Below are 19,430 nucleotides of genomic sequence, written 5' to 3'. Positions count from 1 at the left end.
TCAGGTGCTTGAGAAGGGAGTCTATAGCAGGTGATAAAGGATCAAGCCCTATGTCACTGAGGTTTTGTTGAAAAACAAAGTATTTTTGCATTCTGGGCAGCGACTTTAAAGGCTGTAGTAGTTATAATTATGTGCTGCTGCCTGGCAGACGCCCTGTACTACAAAAAAACTTTCACACATATAAGGTAGGTACCTGCCTTTGAAGTGTTAGGGCCCTGGGAAAATAGTGCTAAAGTGACCAGGCTCACCTAGCCTGAAGTGCTTGAAGTGGGCAATGTGCAGAGGCCATTCACATAGCTGGGATGCTTCAGCAGCAGTTTAGAAGAGCTCGGCATGCAGAAGATGGAGGGTTCTGGGTGTCCATGCCAAGCTGTGACTCCTGGGTGCAAACAGTGACATGGATGAGGATCCAAAGTGAATAATTGAGAAACAGGCTTCAGAGTGTAGGAATAGGAAGGAGAGTGGGACCTGAAAAGAACAACAGCACATAAGCAGCTTAGAAGCTCAGAGGAAAAAGGAAGTTGGTGTGTAGATTTATGGCTGAGAAGAGGCAGGCTGGCTGAAAAGGAAACAAAATTAAATACTCTTAAAAAAGGGACACACTTAGAAGTTTAAATAGAATGAGACTTTTCCAGAGTGTGTATTTTTATGTTTTCATTGTTGTCAGCCATAATTTTGGGAGATAATTCGCATAGGGAAGAGGAAGCTCTGTTGCTTCACTACTGTAAAAATAAATTTGACTAGCATGTAAATTTTTAAAATAATCCCTGCATTGTTGGCCTTGTTAACTGATACTTCCCATCTACTTTTAGATTATTCAGAAGGAAGATGAGTGTAATGGGAGGCAGAAAGGCTTGAGTTCTGAAGAAAAAGGGAGTAATTATACAAAGTCCCATTCCTCCTTACGGTTTTGGTGTTGGGTTTGTTGGTCGGTCAGTTTCACGGAAAATACTGTATATAAGGGCTGTGCTATAAGATAAAGCATTTAAAATGGTCTAAGTTTAAAATGCAAAACAGTCAGTAAGCCTGCTGTAGTTTAGGGTTAGCTTAACAGCAGCTAATTTCAGTCCAGATGCCAAGATGGATTAGATTTTCTTCAGCAGTAGTTCTCTAACACTGCTTTCAGGGTCTGAGGCAGTAAGTGTTGTGGGAATATTATTTGAAGTTTTACCTTGCAGAAGAGTGAAAAATCAGTTTCTGACTTGGTACCACTCAGGTAAAGCTGATTGTATATAAAAATTTTTGCATTAAATGTTTGTTATTAGTAATTTATAAGAAACTTTGGAGGCCCAAAGATTGAAGAATACTGGCAAGTCCAAACCAAATAGGTTTCAGGCTGAAGAGCCAAATAGAAAGCTTGTTGTGCAAATTACATTTCTTGGCATTTAGCAATTTGGTTTTAATATGCTACTTTTAGTACAAAATTGCTACATTGTGTTCCAAAAGCCCACATGCAGTTCCTTGCCATTCACTCCTTAAAAAACTAGTGTAAATTATCACAGCTTATCAGTTATATGTAGTGAGAGATGTGGAAGTGAGGCAAGGTGGTGGTGTAGCACTTCATACTTGCATTCTCTTGATGTATCCCAAATACAATGACCTGTATTCAAAAATTCTTTTTTTTTTGTAATGAAAAAATGCTTTTTCTTGCCTTTCTAAGTCTGCACCTAGCCAGTTTTTCTCCCCTGTGGAGGTGGATGACTAACTGCTCTACATCCTTCTGTAGAATATTAAACCAATTTAAATGGAAAACCAGTTGAAAATAATTGTTTTGCGAGCTTGACTGTGTTAAACCTTAAAATGAGTCTTATAGCCCTCACTGATCAAACCTGTTGTATGGTATAGTAATTCCTTTTTCAGGGTTTCTCAGGAGTTCTGGATTGATACCTGTGTGCTGGAGAGCAAGTAGTAGGCATGCTTTTTTTTTTTTTTCCTTCTTTAAAACTAAACCTTTCGAGATCCCAGTGCTTGAATGCTGAATTACTCAGACTTTTGTACACTTAATTAAGAAAAATAGTAAAGGATAAACCAACCATCCTCCCACACAAGCAAATAGAAAACGGTCAAATGTAAGTTCTGTTTTTTAACACTTAGCACTCAAATGTTACAGTTTACTCCTTATTTTGGCAGGGTTGATGTTTCAGGCCAGTTTAGCCCACGTAGCATTGAGTTTTGGGGGTCTGTTTTGATGTGAATGTCTGTGACGGGAGCTTTACCCTTCTTGCATTCAGTCATCCCTGTAAGAAGAGTTTCTCTTGTAGAATATGATGAGTGAATATAATTAATCTTCACATATTCCCTTTCCTGAAAGCATGTACAGTAGTACCAATGTAAACAAATACTTTAAATTCAGAGGAGCCCTGTGTGGTACATGAGGGCTTACAATTCTCAGTCAGGAGAATCATGGGGGCGAATTTGTTGTCGTTATCAACAGAATGCTGTGTTCCAGTTTGGATCAAACTTGAGTCATGTTTCCAGTTATGTTGCTTTGAGCTATCATTGTCCACGAGTAATATGCATCATCTACAACATGACTGGTTTAGAGACAGTATATCCTTATGCTGGCATTTACAGCAGCAAGCATCTAGAACATTGCTTCAGGCTTCTCGAGGAGTTGGTGAAATTGTTTCTTTCTTGGCTTCTGGTCTTGTCTCAGCATGTTCTGATATCTTCATAGAAGAAAATATTTTTTTTATTGTTATTATTATCATTTCCAGAGTTAAATCCATTAGTTTTGGTTTTCATTAAGGATCTGGTAAGCGACTCCTTGTGACTGGGCTTTCCTTATGGGGCTCTTATCTAGAAAAAAACCCCACCCAAGTCATGAGAATCTGCCCATGTTTCTAGCTATTTTTATTCCTCTTCCTTAAAGCCTTCTGATTTTTGCTTCAGACAAGAGATTGAGATAAGGTTAGTGTTACTTGTGTTGTTCAGTGTGAGATATCTCATTATCTCACATCTTGGATGGCATAGAGTGCCATCCAAGCATTCTCTACATTATGAACAGTGACACAAAAATACTGTTGTTTCTTTTTAGGCATTGCTCAGAGAAGACAGCTGCCAAAGATGCACAGATCTCTGTTTTCCATGGGGATAATTACTTTAGAACTTAAAAACTTGCAAAATTTACTTAAACTTAGAATAATGTCATTAATGTTGCATTTGTACTGCCACATATGGATTGTCACTTGTTCCTCTTGGGTGTCCTTTTGCATTTTGCCTTTTTTTGCCAGAGGCTTTGGAAAGCAGCTAGAGACTGTTGGGCTAGGTACTGTCTATGTGAGACTAAAAAAACTAAAATAAAGCCAACTGTCTGCCTTCAAGAATTCTGCCTGGTCTTTCAGTGATTAAGTGGCAGATGAAGGAAGCATCATCAAGTTTAATTTGGTGTGATCATCTCAACTGCCTGGCTGAGAGGGAATGATTTAAAGATGACATGACACAGATGAGCTCTAAAGAGTGGATTAACCAAAGACAATGTCACAGGCTCGTAGACTTAATTTAAGACTGAAAGGGATTTGAGTGTGTAACTTTAATGACCTAATTGGAGGAAACCACATCACAAGTTTCCTCTGGAAATTTATCTGGCTTCTTGAGGGAGCTCCCTCAACTGAAGGGACACTGCAGGCAAAAAGGTAAAGGAGACATTAAACTAATTGATGGTGAGTGTAAAGTCAAGTGGAGTGTGCAGAACAGTGCTCAGCTGTGCAGTGCATTTTAGGATGAATGCTTCTAGCTTGCTTTTTGTGCTGCAGACAAAAAGAAGTTGAAAGAAGGGTTTCTTTCTCCAAAGAATAATATAGCAGAAGCAAAATCGTAAGCCAGATGGTCTCTGCTGTCATGTTTTTTTCTTTCTTTCTATTTGATTTTGAATCAGTGGCAAATACTGCTGCATTAATTTATTTCCTTTCCTGGGCTGTAAATGTACATTCTTGGCTTAAGCCTTAAGATAGTCTTGTCGCACTGTTTTGATGCATATTATTTTTAATTCTTCCTTGCTTTTTATCTTTCATCCATGATGCAACTCTACCTTTTATCTCATGACAGCTTAATTTTCAGTTTTCCCAGCCTTCATTGAAAGATGGGGCCGAAGGCTCTTGGGAAGTTGATTTCTCCAATCATCAGTTTTCATCTATCCATCACGTTATGGATATGCTTAAAACTTGGCAGATGCTGTGCTAATGGACCACGTGTGTGTTTATCTGCTAATATATGTGTAGTTATTAAGTGACAATAAAATTCTTAAATATGGTTTAACAAAGCATTTGATTACTCTGTAATTAGTGCTTCATATTCAGTACTTGTGCAGCTGGCAGTTAGGCATCTGCCACTCCAAATGGTAACAGAGCGGTGACATTTGTACAATTTAATTTTTTTATGTGTAAACTGAGGCAGACAGGTTTATGAACTGCATGATAGGAATTTGCAGAATATAGTAGCTAGAAATAGGAAAATTAATGTAAAATAAATTATTTTAAAGGAACACTGCTGACTTTTAAGTTACTTCTAATGAGCTTTTAGTCAGAGATTAAAAACTTTTGTCACAATTGAAAGACAAAAAGTCTTTAGTCTGGGGTTTGTTGTGTCATGTGTGTGAAACTGCTATTTATGTAATGCATTTTCTATATTTGCTGGTGCCTTTCACAGATAAGTGGGAAAGATGTTTTTTTTTTAAAAAAGAAGAATGATTTAATATGCACTGCAAAAATGTTCAGAGGAACTCTGGGAATTGTCTCCAGTCCCAACAGCCCAGCAGTGTATGGTTGTTTTATCTTGCAACACGTGTGAGTGCTCACACACTCGGCTGTTTCTCTGACTACCTCAAGAGGATCATGGAAAGGTTTGTGGCTTGTGAAAGGTTGAGAAAATACAAAGAGTTCTTATAATTCAAAATACGTATCAAAAAATGACACTATAATACTAGAAGGGAGAGAACCCACTTGCAAGTTGTTATCAGGGCAAAGCTACCTACCTTAGACTGCCTTCTAGCTGGGGGGCTCTTTGCACCTGCCTCATTAGTTACAGACATTCTTCCGTCCATTAGCAGAGAAGCTGAGCTGCTGCATGAATTAAAGGTGCTTGGTTATTGTGTGGTGGTGGAAGTACTACAAAGAGCAAAAGAACGTGTCAGGAAGAGAGAAATTCTAGAGAAGGTTACAATAAAAAAAACCCAGAGCAACACTGCTTTAGTGTCAATCATTTACCATTATTTGATCTGAATATGCCCATATAGGCAAGCTCAGGGTAGAGGCTCAGTGATTTTGCTGCATACTGTTTAGATTTAAGGTTTCAGGCACAGACCCTCCTTTGTACTTGAAAATGCGACTATAAAATATTCAGAGTTTTTGTGCTAGCTCAAAACAATGGAGTGTCTAACCATGTTACTTTTTTCTGTTTCTAAAAATTAATTTCCTTGAAGAAGTATGCTGCATGTGCACTGTGATCAGTGACTGAAAAACTGGTATTTCTAAATAATCAGTGCAGTCAGCATCTGCAGGATCATTATCTCCTTTACAGTCAGGTCCATTCTCTTCTGGCAGAGTACCTACTTCAGTGTGTCTGGAGTTCGGGAGGCAGAAGTTGTTCTCTCTGTCAATCTCAGTGGAGAGATTGCATCCTTTGTGCCCCTTCCTCAGCCTTACAAGATTCCTCTTCAGTTCTTTGCCTCTCCACCAACTGGTGACTCAACCTGCCCTGCATATTGCAGAGCTTTCCTGAAGGAAATTCCAAACTTTATTTCAAAATTGAGATTAATGTCCAGCAGAATGTCTATCTCCCAGCTGTGTCCTGGGGCTTTTGTTTCTTTTATTTGGTTTTACGTTATTCCTTGGTTCCTTTTGACATGTTTTTTGAATGCAGTGTTCTTGAAGTGACCCTGAAATGATACGTGCAGAGTGTGTGTCTCTTAAAAGATCTCTGGCTGGCTTTGTCAACAGGAAGGTATTTTCCCTTAGCCAAGTGTAGGTAATGCTCAGATTCTCCTCTCTAACCAAAGGAACTGGAGAAGGGGACAAGAGTGTGGCCTGGTTAAACTAGGCAAGATTCAGGATGTTAGTTTGAGACTTGACTTTTACATTTGAGAAGGCAAGATTTGGACTTCTTCAGGCAGAAAAGCAGACAAGCAGAATTAGGAAAAGACATGGTGTTAGGGATGAGCTGAACATCTGTAGGTTTTGTATGAATTTTATATGTATTCCAACTAGTAGGATTTCAGGGTATCAACTTAATGGTCATGAGACATGACCCTAGAAGCTCTTGATTTATACAGTGCTTTAATGAGCTCATTATTTACAGTAAGCTCAAGATGCTACTACTCTGTAAGCTGGATTTTTAGTAATTGCTAATTCCAGTTGGATAAGGATTTTAATTTGAACAAGAACCAGCATCTGGGAGACAGATGCAATATTAGCTCAAAGAAGTCCTTTAGAGCACTGAGCATTAAAATTAGTCTGGACACTTTCAATCTTGGGACAGAGTATTTCTGTGTTAACCTGATGAACAAATGACAGATCTCTTCATCTTCCCTGGTCAATACCATTTGTTTGTTCAGGCAAAGACCTGCTTCCTGACTGGAAAGCATGCTGTGATCCCTTCAAATGGGTATTTTAAGCTTCATTGAGGAAACTCAGGGATAATTGAAAAATTACTTGTATGTCTTTGAGAAAGAGGATCTGCAGATCTGGCTTGCTCTGAAATTAAATGGGTCATCTACAACAAGAAGCTAAAATGACCAGCAGAACTGATGAACTGATTTTGTTGTCACAGAGAGGAGTTTATATTTCTTCTAGGTAAAGTGGGTGTATTTTTCTTCTACAAGTTTCTTCTTACCCATTCTTGCACAGCAAACCTTTTCACATTTGTGTGGTTCTCATTACAGATTTGATTGTTCTTGGAGGGAATTTGCAGTGCTGCTCTCCTGTCAGAGACTTCCAAGTGTGGTGCTGGCCCCAGATTGCAGCAGCCAAGCTGCTCTGGGGGTTATTGCACGCTGCAGGGTGTATTTCTACTGATATTCCTGCATTCCTTCCACAGGATACAGACTTCATTTATTTCTTTAGATTTTAAATCTTACAGACTTAAGAAAAAACCCACAAATATATAAACTCAGAGTTGCTCCAGCTAATATTTTGTTCATGAATGGAAACTGATGTCTTTGTCTTTCTTTTTTTTTTCTTTTTTTTCAAGTCCTTTTCGTAGTTGTGAAAATGACCTGTATAAGCACAAAGAACAAACTGTACACAATGTGCTGACCAGTGTATGAGTAAACTGCCTGGAAAATCAGAGAAACAAAACTTTTTGCTCTATTTTTTTTCAATTTAGTAGCAGAAACGTAGAAAAAAGGTTGACAATGCACTCCTGTTCATACCAGTTTAATGCCATCTCCGTAAGCTGCCGCTAGCAGCAGCAGCATGGAAGTTCAGGGCTTTCTTTAGATGCAGCAGAGCAAAAACTGGAGGATCATTGCTGGTTTGTGCTGTTGGTGAGTGCAGTGTCTCTCTAAGAATCAGTTCAATTGAATTGTGTCGATGCCTTGGAAAGCAGCAGAGAAGTGCACTGTGGCAGTGAAATCATACAGCAGATGTTGTTTTTGTTCACTTAAACAAACTGCTATGCCTTTGTGGTCTGTGATACCACAGTTGCTTTTCACTCGGAGTTTTGGTGGCTGTTAAATCTTTCAAGGCCCAAGTTTTATAATCCTGCAAGGCTCCTCTTAATGTGTTCTCCTGCACAATGCCTAACACCAGTGCAGTGCTGAAATTCTTGAGTCTATCCCAATTTAATTTTTAATGTCAGTTCTTCCCCTCTGTTCTGGGCTGCTGAGAAACATTGTAAAGCAATTTCCATTTCTTAAATGCACTTCCTTCCGAGCTCTTCCATGCCGATTTCCACTTGACTTCTGTATTATTTTTTTTTCTACACTTGTCTCAAGCATTTCCTCTGCCAGCCTTTAGGCCACCATTTGTGTTGGGAACATGGTTAATTTGTATATGGTTTTCAACTACTTTGTATCTTATTCAGTAAAACAGACTTCTGCCCGAATTCCTGCCACACACCTTATAAACTGTTATTGTAGGTACTATATTAATTTATATTTATAACAAAAAGATAGTGTTTAAAGCTTGAACCTTCAGTGTATCTCTTCCTTTATTTGGCTTAGACTGTGAGATACTTAAGATATGGACTTTGATCTTACTGTCTTTGTGAGAAGAAGCATCATTTTCCCTCCAGATAAATAGCTTTTCCCAAGGTTTGTGGATGATAGATGACTGCCAATTTTTTTCTTTCCATTTTTCAAGCAAGAACAAGAGGGTTATCTTGAAATGAGAATTGGACAGTGACTAAAGAATACAGTTGGAATTAGAAGTTATACACTAGGAGTGACAACCTTTGGGTCTTGCATTATTGAATTAATTAGGTACTGTTGAAAGTTCTTGCTGGAGCTTGTTATATTAACTGGAAAAGGTTGTGAAGACTTTAGAGAAATGAAGTACCTATGTAAAAGAGATAAAGTTAGATATTTAGGAGTGAAGATGATAGCTCCAGGTCATTTCTGGGATCAGTTGCTTGTCATCACATGTTCCAGGTAGCCTTAGGATTATTCATGTAAAACAGCCCTGAAAAAAACAAAAAAAGAAAAAAAAAGAAAAAAAAAAATGAGTTGCAGAAGGAATTTAGTTTTTATTAATACTGCTGATAAGAGGGTGACTGTCACTAATCAGTATTTGAGTGGTTGCTGTATGCCTGAATCAGGCTGTAGTTGTTGACCAGCTTCATTATCCTCATGTGTTCTCCTACATTTGTCATGTTGTATCTCACTGTTAATTTCCTGCCATCCAAGTAGGGCAAAAGAATGGTGTGAGTCCTTAGTAGGAGAGGCTTTAATTGTTCTGGACACCCAGAGGAAATCTATATTGACAGTAAGAAAGGGAAGAAAGTGAGAGGATTTGGATTTTGAAGATAGGCTACTCAAGCTAAAGCTACAAACACCTGGACAGGAGCACTGGCACACATTATTCTCTGCTGTTCACCATCCAGTGAGCATATTGGGCTCCTCCAAGGCTCAACTCTCCTCTGTCACTGCAAAGTACCTGGAAGAGTCCTGCCAGAGCCTCTAGGCTGATACCCACAGCTTCCGTCCCTCAAGCTGGTTTTTCCATTTGTAGTGAGGGCTGACAGATGCTGGGTTGGATGTACTTGGTAGCTCAAAGCTATCAGCTCCTAAGAGCTGTGCTTTCTGCTCTGGACAGACCCTTAGACTTAGAGGAGTTGGTGCAGACACTGAACAGGAAGCCAGGATGCTGACACCAGCACAGAAGAAGAATGGCTGGAAGGAGTTAAGAATGGTGAAAATTAAATGGATGATCAGTGTAATATCATATTGGTCACTGCTTAGTTTTAGCAGGGGCTGAACAGTAATCTTCTCTATGTCTGTTATTTCCTTCCAGTCTGACATCATCAACCTGCCTTAAAATAACATTTAAAATACGTTTTATTTTGTTTTCCAGTAAAGGATATAAAAGAAGCAAATCTGCCCTTCAGCAAAAAGCTTATTGCATGTAATATTCTAACTTTACATCATCGCAGCCTAATCTCTTTAGACTTTGATTGCATTTTCCAGATGTAAGCACTTGCTTTTAGCGAGCTTTCTAGATTGGTATTTCAAATTATCTGCCTGTGTCAACTGTTTTTACTTTAAATTTGCTTTCGGAATCCTTCCAGGTGTACTTCAAAGTAATTGGTGTGCTTGCTATCATCTTAGATTCATGTTTATTAGGGAAATTATGATTCCTTTTCCATGTGGTTTCCCATACCCTAGGAAAGCAATATTAAAATATGACAGGATGGCATATCAGCTGGCTGTAATGCAAGTTTATTCCTTGTAGTCCGCCTAATTGTGAATTTCTTGGATTGAGAATAAAATATCCTGTAAAGATGGTGTGTGCTATCATATTTGTCCACGCTGCTTCCTGCAGTCTCAAAACAATGGGCATTAATAGATTCTAGCATCTTTATTATTACATTTTAAAATACTGTTATTTTTCATGTAATGGTACGTTCAAAATGCAAAAATCATTTATTAATGCTCCACAGTGCCCTGCACTTGTGACTGGCATTGGTGTGATAAACATAGTTACAGCAAGCTAATAGGCTTCCAAGGAGAGACAGTACTTGTCTTTTTAATTTAGGTGTTGTAGCTATCTCTGTTCTGGCCTATCTCCTCAGAATATTTTCGTTGCAATTGCTTTCATAATTATCTGTTAAACTTCACAGCTGGTCCTCCACATTTTTAATCTGCCCTTTTAATGCTCCTCTGGGGAAAAGCAGTTCATGCTGATCTCAGACTTCACTCATGAAAGGTTTTGAGACAGATCCCTCTGAAAAAATCAGCAGTCACTCTTCATAAAAAAAAAAAAAAATCAGTACAAATTCTGTGGCTTTAGGCACTTCTTCTTCATTTGTGATAGCCTTCAAGAATTCCAGAAGAAGGAGAAGTTCACTATGCTAAACATGAGAATTGGTAACAAAAACATTGTTTCTGGGAAGTACCCAGTTCTTACTGTGACTGTAGTTTCTACTTTGAAGCTTTGCTTATGAGAAGTGGTGTGGTGAACTCATTCATTTTTATTGTGGCACCTAAGGATGGTCAAGTGTCTAGAGGAACACTTTGGTGTTTGAAAGTCCTGACTTCAGTTTTATGCAGCTTTCTTTGTGACTCAGGCACCTTTATCCACCTTTATCCTTGTCTTGCAAGGATATTGAGACAGAAGACTGGGGTTGCTTAGACCCTGCAGTAGAGGAGACTAAATAGGTGACCAATGTGTTTTAGATTTGAGGGGAATGAGCAAAAATTTCTTCGGCCCAGCAATAAATGTTTTACCATCTAAATTTAAATTTGCACTATAAACGCAAATGTTGTGTTTCTGGGATTGCAAGGGTATCTTCAAGGGTATTGGTTTCTTATGAAGAAACAAGTGGAGCTTCAAAATGTGAATTTGTGTAGTATTAGCTTTCACTCATTTATTTTTAGTAGAATTTACATAAGAAGCAAGGTCAGCATTAGTATAGTCTTCCCTTAGGTAGTAGTTTTCGAATGTCTTTACTATACAGTAGCAAAGCAGGTTGCAGAGATGAGGGTAAGGAAAAGGATGGCTTAATTGTAACCTGGGACAATTCAGAAGCAGTTTATAGTAAGGGCTTTTGTAGGGTGTGCATACCAAAGAGGGTGGTGCAAAAGAAAATACACCTACACTTTGCAGGTTTGAACTGAGCTTACTTGTGTGTGTTTTGTTAGTCAGCTGTGTCAAGATCTTTCTCTTCTAATACCTTTTGATTGTTTTGAAGAACACAAATGCAACATGAAATAGTGTAATCAGACTAAAATCGTCTAAAAATATTAGCTGGACTAGTGTGATGAATGCCAAGGGAAAGAATTCTGTGGTTGGAATATGAAGTGGGTAAAACCATAAATCAGAACATATCACTTGATACAGCATGTGAGACCCACTTATAAATGTGCACTGGAAATAAAAATCAAATTGTATTGTTAATAATTCATTTTTTTTCTGAAATTGCCTCGTTACCCCCCCCCAATCCAATATATCACTGAAATGGTTTACCTCTTCAGAAGGATATCAACTTACATATCCTGGAAATGGAGGCCCAGCAGGGGAGAAGCAGCCTAGAAGATCTAGAAGCACTGCCCCACATGCTGACTTTAAACACTTAAACCTCCCAGTTGGCCACCAGCTCTGCAGCAGCAATGTTGCTTCAGTTTTTTTGGCCTTGTCCCAGCACTCGGACTTACTGGAAGCAGCTCTGCTGCTGCTGGGGCTGAGACACGTGCAACTGGAACACAGTGTGCTCACACCAGTGGTATGCATCTGAGTTGGTGCTGGCCTTGGGAAGGAGCTTGTGTTCCCGCCTCGTTTGCCACCTTTCTTCACCCACAGTGGATTGTTTTCTTTGTATATCTTACAGTGTGTTGTCCATTCTGTTTGAAACTCTTCCAGGATTCATGGTTTCTTTTGGGAGATGTTGCTGCTGCCAAATGTTTGATTTCTAGATGTCCTACTGAAACGTCCCTTTCCCTTGGTTCAGCCTGTTAGTGCTCATCAGAATGCCCTCCTTTAGTAATGCAGATAATATTTCTTTTCTATCCTTCCCCCATGTAAATCCTTTGGATTCTACATTGCTTTCTTGTAGCTTCTGCCTGGCTGAGATTTAGGTAGCTGTTCTTACCCTTTTCAGATCTTTCTTTTCCTTTGTAGTACTCCTAGTTGTTGTATCCCCTCCCTCCCTCTCATTTGTGCCTTACAGTTTTTCTCATAATAGTATGACAACTTCTGTACAGAACTATATTAATGCAGCATTCCTTTGTAATGTACTTCATTACATTTTTCTGTGCTGTTTTATCTGTCTTTTATGATTCCTATGATCTATGTGAACTTGCTCTATAGATTTCTGGTATTATTTTAAATACCTAGAAAGATCTAGTAGTCTCAGTAAAGATCTACTGATTTGTTATTTGTGTACTCATTTTTATAGTTCTTCAGGAGGCTTTCATACACAGTTTATACAGTTCAGTAGTTCCTTCAGTATTTGTTTCCTTCAGTATTTTTCCCATTTTGTTACTACAAGTGTGGTGGCCAATACAAGTTGCAGCTGAATTGCTGATGTTTTAACTTCAATTAATGTCCCAATAAACAAAATCAAGACTAGCTTAGTATTTGGAAAGGAGAATTATACAAGGTAAGAAATGGATCTTGTAGCTTAAAAACAAACACCCCACACTACCATTTTTTAATTTTTCTTTTATAATTTATTTTTAAAGTCTGTGTTGATCCTGTGTTCCAGCCTGCAGTAACAGTGTGTTGTATTTCACTGAGTGACGGGAAGTTTATATTGATCCTTCATGCACATTAGCAAGTACGGAGTCCAGTAATTACACATTGGCAAAATTCCTGTTGGGATGACTTGGTTTTCTCCCCTTGAGGTCCTTCTGAAATATCAAATGGAAACAGGAGCTTTCATTTCCTGACACTCCGAAGTGCAGTTATTGTAGACTTTGAAGTGGAAGATATTAAAACTGGCTGGTGGAAGTGAAAATCTAATTGCTGCTCTGCTCTTCTGGTGATAAGCTGTAAGCGAAAACAGCGCGAGATTGGAGTTAGTGGCCAAACCAGGTGCTTCTGTGTAGTTGATTCTTCTGAACAATCATGAAATGCTCTTATTTTCGAACATCAGTGATACAAGCCTCTGTCTCTGGTTTGGTTATTATTGACTGATAATATGTAGCATGTGCTGTAGGGAAACTTGTTGGGTTTTATTCAAATTCATTCCCCTGTTGACACTTTGAATGCTGTGGTAGGTGAGCTATGAAATACTTGGATCTTAGCAAGAACTCCCATATTAGATTTAAATGAGTTTCTTGTTCATATAAGGAATTACTCTCGATTCCTCCTCAGTCTTTAAGCTGTTAGACTACCTACTCTTCCAGTTAATAACTAATTTCCAAATATCTTTTTCATCTTTCATTGTTTCACCTTATCTGGTGCTGCTAGGCCCCAGGACTCACCTTTCTTTCGCTTTCATGTTAATTCTCTTGGTGTGTTCATCTTTGGTCTCATATCCACAGAGATCCTTTCAAAAAAAGGAAAACTCTTTTTCTTTAAAAGAGAGCATACCTAATGGTAGATGGCTATGCTCTCAAATGTGCCTGAATTGCATTGCTTTGCAATTTCTTTAAACTTAGTAAACTCTCTAATAATGAACTGTAGTTTGCACCAGAAGTGTGTGAGATGATTCCAGAAACAAAAACCATGAAATAGAATTTCTTACATCTGAAAGCAGCTAGAAGGATGAATCAAGTTCTACATGATGCCGTCTGGCAGGCTTTGTTTTTTATAATTATTTTTAATTTCTTCCTGCAGTGATGGAAAAAGATAAAGCAACATGATCCAGGAATTGACTGTGAAGAGCACCATGATATCCAGACAATTAAATGGGTGTTTTCAGCCTCAAAACCTTGTTTGTTTGCTTGTGTTTTACTTAAAGGGATACTTTGACTCTGTTACAACTTAGGAAAGTGGCCACTATTTTCCATAATAAAATAACCTTCCTCCTGTTTCACAGTGGGATGCAAAAATCTTACTGTAATGAAAAATCTTACTGCTGAAAAATCTTACTGTGATGAATATTGTGTCCTGATATTAAAAGAGCTCTTTATGTATAGTCAACTTTTTAAACTGCAAGTGTTTCCTTCTTTCCTCTCTGAGGGTAGCATCTATTTCTATTGGTTTTGAGTCTTGTAGAAACCGTAAGAGAGTGAAAAGTCATTTGTTTGACAAAGAGAGCAAGAACATTTTAAAATTTGAGAAGATCCTTGTGGTTGGTAGATCTTGCAGTCATTCTGTGTACAAACATAGGAGAAAGCATCTCTTAACACAGGGTAAATTACACTGATCACCTTGTCAAAAGTTGAACATGATCATTTTTGCTTCTTTTTTTATGATAGCGCTTTCCTCCCTCACCAAAAACAGCATGTTTGTTCTTACTCCTTATCTTTTTGCATCCTGTTCATTATCCCTTTATGACCATGTTCTTTTACAACTTATTTCCAACTTTGCTTTTTTTTTCTCTTTTGACTCTTCATCCAAACTTATAGCAATTACATTCTAGTGTGGAATTACCTACATATTTGGAAAAATGGAAATTTTATGAAAGGTACTTCAAGTTTGTGTCCTTTCCAAATGTGTGTACAATGTCTGTACAACAGGAAGCTGTATATTGTGCCTGCATTTGCCTGTAGAAACTATTTCTCCTTTTAAGTTATTTTTCTTTGTATTTGTGGTCAGTCTTTGTACAGATCTTTGTGTGTTAATGGTAATACACATATATTTTAGGGCATGAAGATGACTGTGAATATACATGCATTATAAAAAGACTTGTCAGGTTTTGCTGCTGGATTTGTAGAACGGGAAGCAGATGTGGTTTAACACTCATACTGTTCTTCCTACAGACAGAAGCTTGTTGAAGAGATGTTTTGCATAAATTTGATTTTGTTCTGGTACCTTATGGCATTCTCTCAATGAATAAAACATTAGTTTGAAACAATGGTTTGCATTAAAACAGTCTTGAAAGACTTATATGAAAATTTGTGCAGTCAGTCACATTCTCATAATTAGACATTAATTTAGCCCTGTACCTAGTACCATGTATGATCTTTGTGGACATGGTCTGGTTTAGTACTCGGATACGCTACCTCATCATGTAACCTCATGGTGGAGCTTCCTGAGCTGCACCCTGAGAGCAGGTTCATCGTGCTGCTCATTTCTGTTGGGAAGCAGTTGTAAATATTTCCTCTTTAATGGGAAGCTTTCCTCTTTATTCTAGCCTGCATTTATTTAGGGTTAGTTTATATCGATGCAGTCTTTGTCAGTATTATCCTTCAGTTCAAACAGCTCCCTTTTGTCTTTGGCATTGACCCATGATGTCTTTACAGAGCACAGTTTTATTCCATCCAGCCGTTGTTTTGTTCAGTGAGCTGAGCAATTTTTGTCCCTTCTGAAATTGTAGGCTCCCATTCATCACTCCCATCTGAGTAGAGCTTCTCTGCACCTGATAAGCTTTCTCTTTTACCAGTAACTAGAGAACAGTGTATTCTACTGTTGACTTGCATGAAGACATAACTATTTTCCCTGACTCTATTGGAAATAAATTTAGGGGGTTTGGTGCATACAGTGATGGTTTATGGTCTGTTACCATGCAGTTTAAATTCATTTTTCTGCATTTTTTTCTATTCTTCAAATAGATTCATTCTGCATATTGAATAAGGATTCATATTCACACTGAAAGGTGTATTCTTGGCTATCATATTTAATCCTGTTCTTGTAATTTCACTCTGTAAGTTCATTCATTTCTCCCACAGATAATGTGGTTTGCCTTTCTGTTGACAGACATGTTGAAGACAGAATGTTGAGAAGCAGTCTTTGGCTCAAATTAGAACAAATGAGATCACTCCCTGGACCAGTATTCAAGGAATCCAGTACCTAAAAATAAGAATGCTGTACAGAGTTAAGCTCAGGTCCATCCATGTGCATTCATCAAATTTCTGATGTACTCTATTTCTTGTAGGCATAACCAATAATTTCTTCTTTAATTATTTTGCATATCTTCTGCCTCATATCTTAGTTGCAATTTCTCCAGTCTCTGGTTTTCCCATGGAGTTCTGCTGCACTATGTTTCCCCCATTTTAAAAAAAGGAAATGTAGTGAAAAAAGATCAGATTTTTTTTTTTTTGACAGTTTGAACTGTTTTACCCTTTCCAACTTCCATATCTATTTCTTTCAAAGCTTGTTTCACTTCCTTGTTTGTTAATTAACTTTAGAGTTATGTGTCTGCATTGTGTCACCTTTTTCTTCCTTCTTGGTATTCTTTGCTAATCTCTGTGTGTATCCCACTGCCATTTTTTGATGGAATTAGTAAATATCCCCTTTAATGAATTTATAAGCTATTCTCTGTGAGGATAATCCTGAAAAGACTAGCTAGACTTTTATGAAATATGCATTCCTGAGGACCCTGGGTTTGCAAGAGGCCTTGCAGTTTTCATTCTTGAAAAAAGTAATTTTGCTAGCAGCACGCCAGAGGGCTTTATTGTTCCCCTGCCCCCATTTCCCCTTTTAAAAAAATGTACACAACTTTCAGTAAGTATGTTTGCAGATAGGCTTGCCTAATCCATGCTGCAAATGTTCTGAGTAATATGGGCCAAAAAGTGCAGAGAAGGAGTGGCAGGAATGTACAGCTAGATTAGGTCTATGGTATTTCCTCTCTCAGCAAGATGGTCCCAGATTAAATGCTCGTAAATTTTCAATAATTTAATGTAATTATAGCTTTACAGGAAGTGTTGAAACCTTCCCTTCCCTTTCCTACAGAAGAATCTGTTTTCTGCATTCTTACACCCATCTGAAGTTTGTTATCCTACTGCAACTCTCTTCCACAGTCATGTGCCTTCCCAATTGCGGATAAACATCATGGTATTTCTTTTGTTTGGCATTTTCATATTTGAATTTTTGCCAGGCTTTTGACAGTTTCATAACTAAGTGACCTTGAACAGTGATATTTATATAATGTCTACTGACTTCTCTTGAAAATGAGCATAATTGAGGACTGTTCTAGAAAGTAGAAGTTTTGCTATCCAGACTCTGTAACCTTTATTCTACTTTTCAAGTCTCAATGACATGTTTGCATGATTTACAGGAAGACATGGCAATGGTCAGTATGTCACACAACAGCATTTTAGTGAATGTCTTGCAAGCCTGGTCTCTGCTAAAAGTGAATTACTACCCATTGCAACACTGTGGGTATGTGGTAAAAGGGTAGTGATTCCACAAAGAATTTAAACATAAAGAAGGCCTTTTATTTGGTATAAACTTGTATATCCTTGCAGAAGGTTTTTTGATTTCAGCTGGGCTTCTTTTACATGGAGGAACTCACTGCAGAGCTGACTAGAAGAGTGAGATCTCTGACACATCTGATTTGACTGTTGGTGAAATTCATGGTTGGGCAGGATATGATGTTAAATCAATAAGGAAGTGATTTAAAGAAGTTCGGGTGTAAATCAGATGCGATTTTTATCTGGTTGAGAAGACTGTCTCAGGGTGAGATTTGTATCTACTTTGTGAGAATATAGAAGAGCCACCTTGTTCCAGGTAACGAGGTACCCTTCTGCTCCATTTGTTCTGAAGTAACCTTTTTTCCATTTGCGTCTGAATTTTCTTGAAAACTGTGAAATATGGATTTTTGTTTTTAGAGGTGCTGCAATACCTTAGGGTTATATGAACATAGCTTGGTAGGTTTTGCTTTTCTTTAGGATGGATCTTGGCAAGTAGGACTCCTGAAAAATAGCTGCTTGAATTAGGGGTGTGACTCAGACAGGACCTGCTCACTCTTGTTCTTTGTTCTACAATGTGAAATGCTTCTGGGATTTTCTGCTGAATAAAAAATACAGAAATAGGGGTTTTTCTGGTATCTTCATAGCCTCATAAATTGTATATTTCATTGGGATATTTGCAAATTAGATTTCAGTTTTATATATATTTAACTGATGGTGTGTGAAAATGTGCCGTTTATTTTATATAAGCCTTTTTTAATGGATTAGTTAGTTTTCCCAAATTGTATGGCATTTAATTCCCATAACATAACCTCTATTCTCAAAATTATGATTTGTGGTTAAGCTAAAAAGCTGAATCTGCATCCCTTCTGTTGAGAGATGCACCATTTCCTTTTGTTTCATTTAAACTTCGCAGGATTTCATTGCACTTTTCCTTAGGTCAGCACAGTTTGGAAAAGAAAAACAAACCAAATCTAAATCAGTATACAAGAGCTGGGCTATTGGCTTTTATTGCTTTCCCTCGTGTCTGCAAGACATGTAATTTCTTTGCATGGGGTAGAATGTAGGATAGAGTCCTGGAAAGGTTTGGGTTGGAAGGGACCTTCAAGACCATCTAGTTGTAAGCCGCTTGCCATCGACAGGGACCCCTTCCACTAGACCAGGGATGGAGAGCAGTGGTGTCCTGGCAAGTAGCTTTCTGATGAAAACTGTTGGACCTGTCTCTGAGTGAATGTAATTTTGTTGGATTTAGTTAAAGCGCAGAGTACCCAATTCTAAATCTCTCCTTTGTGTTTCTGTCCTCCAGGGAACACAGTGAGTAACCTGATTTTCATTCTACCTCCAATCTATGGTGCGATTCAGACCTATAAAGATGGCCTTGAAAAACGGTATTTAGCTGCATATTTGTGTCTTACAGGTATGTGTAAAACTTAATTTGCTCTTTCGTTATAAAGAGAGCTCAGATATGCAATGAAAACTGTATCTAGATATTAATAAACCAAGCTGTTAAATCTGAGTACAGTGTGTGTGAAAAGTAGACCTCAGTTTGCTATACTTCTTAATGTTTGCAGAAAATTTGTATATGTTGCAGGGACATGAAATTAGAATTCAACTAAATAACTCTATCAGATTTTAAAGTGATCCTTTTCTGGCTTTGGGTCCTGCTCAGTTCATCTTAACTTGCTCTGCACTTTTCTAATGATTTACAGAAGGTATCTTGTGTGTTCTACTTATAAACTGTTCCACGCTACATTAATGTTTTTGTGGCATTTGTATGGAAGAGTAATATAGGAAATGGCCAAGATGTAGAGGGAACTGGAAAGGCATTCTTTCATGGCTTTGAATTTGTTTTCAGTTCCTCTTTGGCATATATCATGCAACAGCCTAACTGCCATCATATCTGTGAAGTTTTGCAAGAATGGAAGAACAACGTGATATTCATGTTTGTATCAACTCAAGGGAAGTCTGTCCATTCTAAAATAACAAAACTCAGTAAAGAACCAACTTCCTTTGAAATGTTAATTGTGTGACTAGAAGTCTT

The 19,430-nt window shown here is 38.0% G+C and overlaps 1 protein-coding gene across 2 annotated transcripts in view; it reads left to right on the top strand.

The window, feature by feature from the left end:
- Positions 1 to 19,430, top strand: part of ACER3 (alkaline ceramidase 3) — a 56,747-nt gene that overhangs the window by 1,016 nt on the left and 36,301 nt on the right. For both annotated transcript variants that reach the window (XR_011151348.1, XM_069016951.1), the window contains exon 2: positions 18,696 to 18,806. Coding sequence is in view for 1 of the 2 variants with exons in the window: in XM_069016951.1 (XP_068873052.1) it covers positions 18,696 to 18,806 (111 nt within the window). In the remaining variant the exon portion in view is untranslated. The remainder of the gene's footprint in view (positions 1 to 18,695; positions 18,807 to 19,430) is intronic.

The sequence above is a fragment of the Aphelocoma coerulescens genome, chromosome 1 (assembly GCF_041296385.1).
Source record: "Aphelocoma coerulescens isolate FSJ_1873_10779 chromosome 1, UR_Acoe_1.0, whole genome shotgun sequence".
NCBI lineage: Eukaryota > Metazoa > Chordata > Aves > Passeriformes > Corvidae > Aphelocoma > Aphelocoma coerulescens.
The sequence above is the reverse complement of the archived record's forward strand: the minus strand, read 5'-3'. Positions and strand labels throughout refer to the sequence as shown.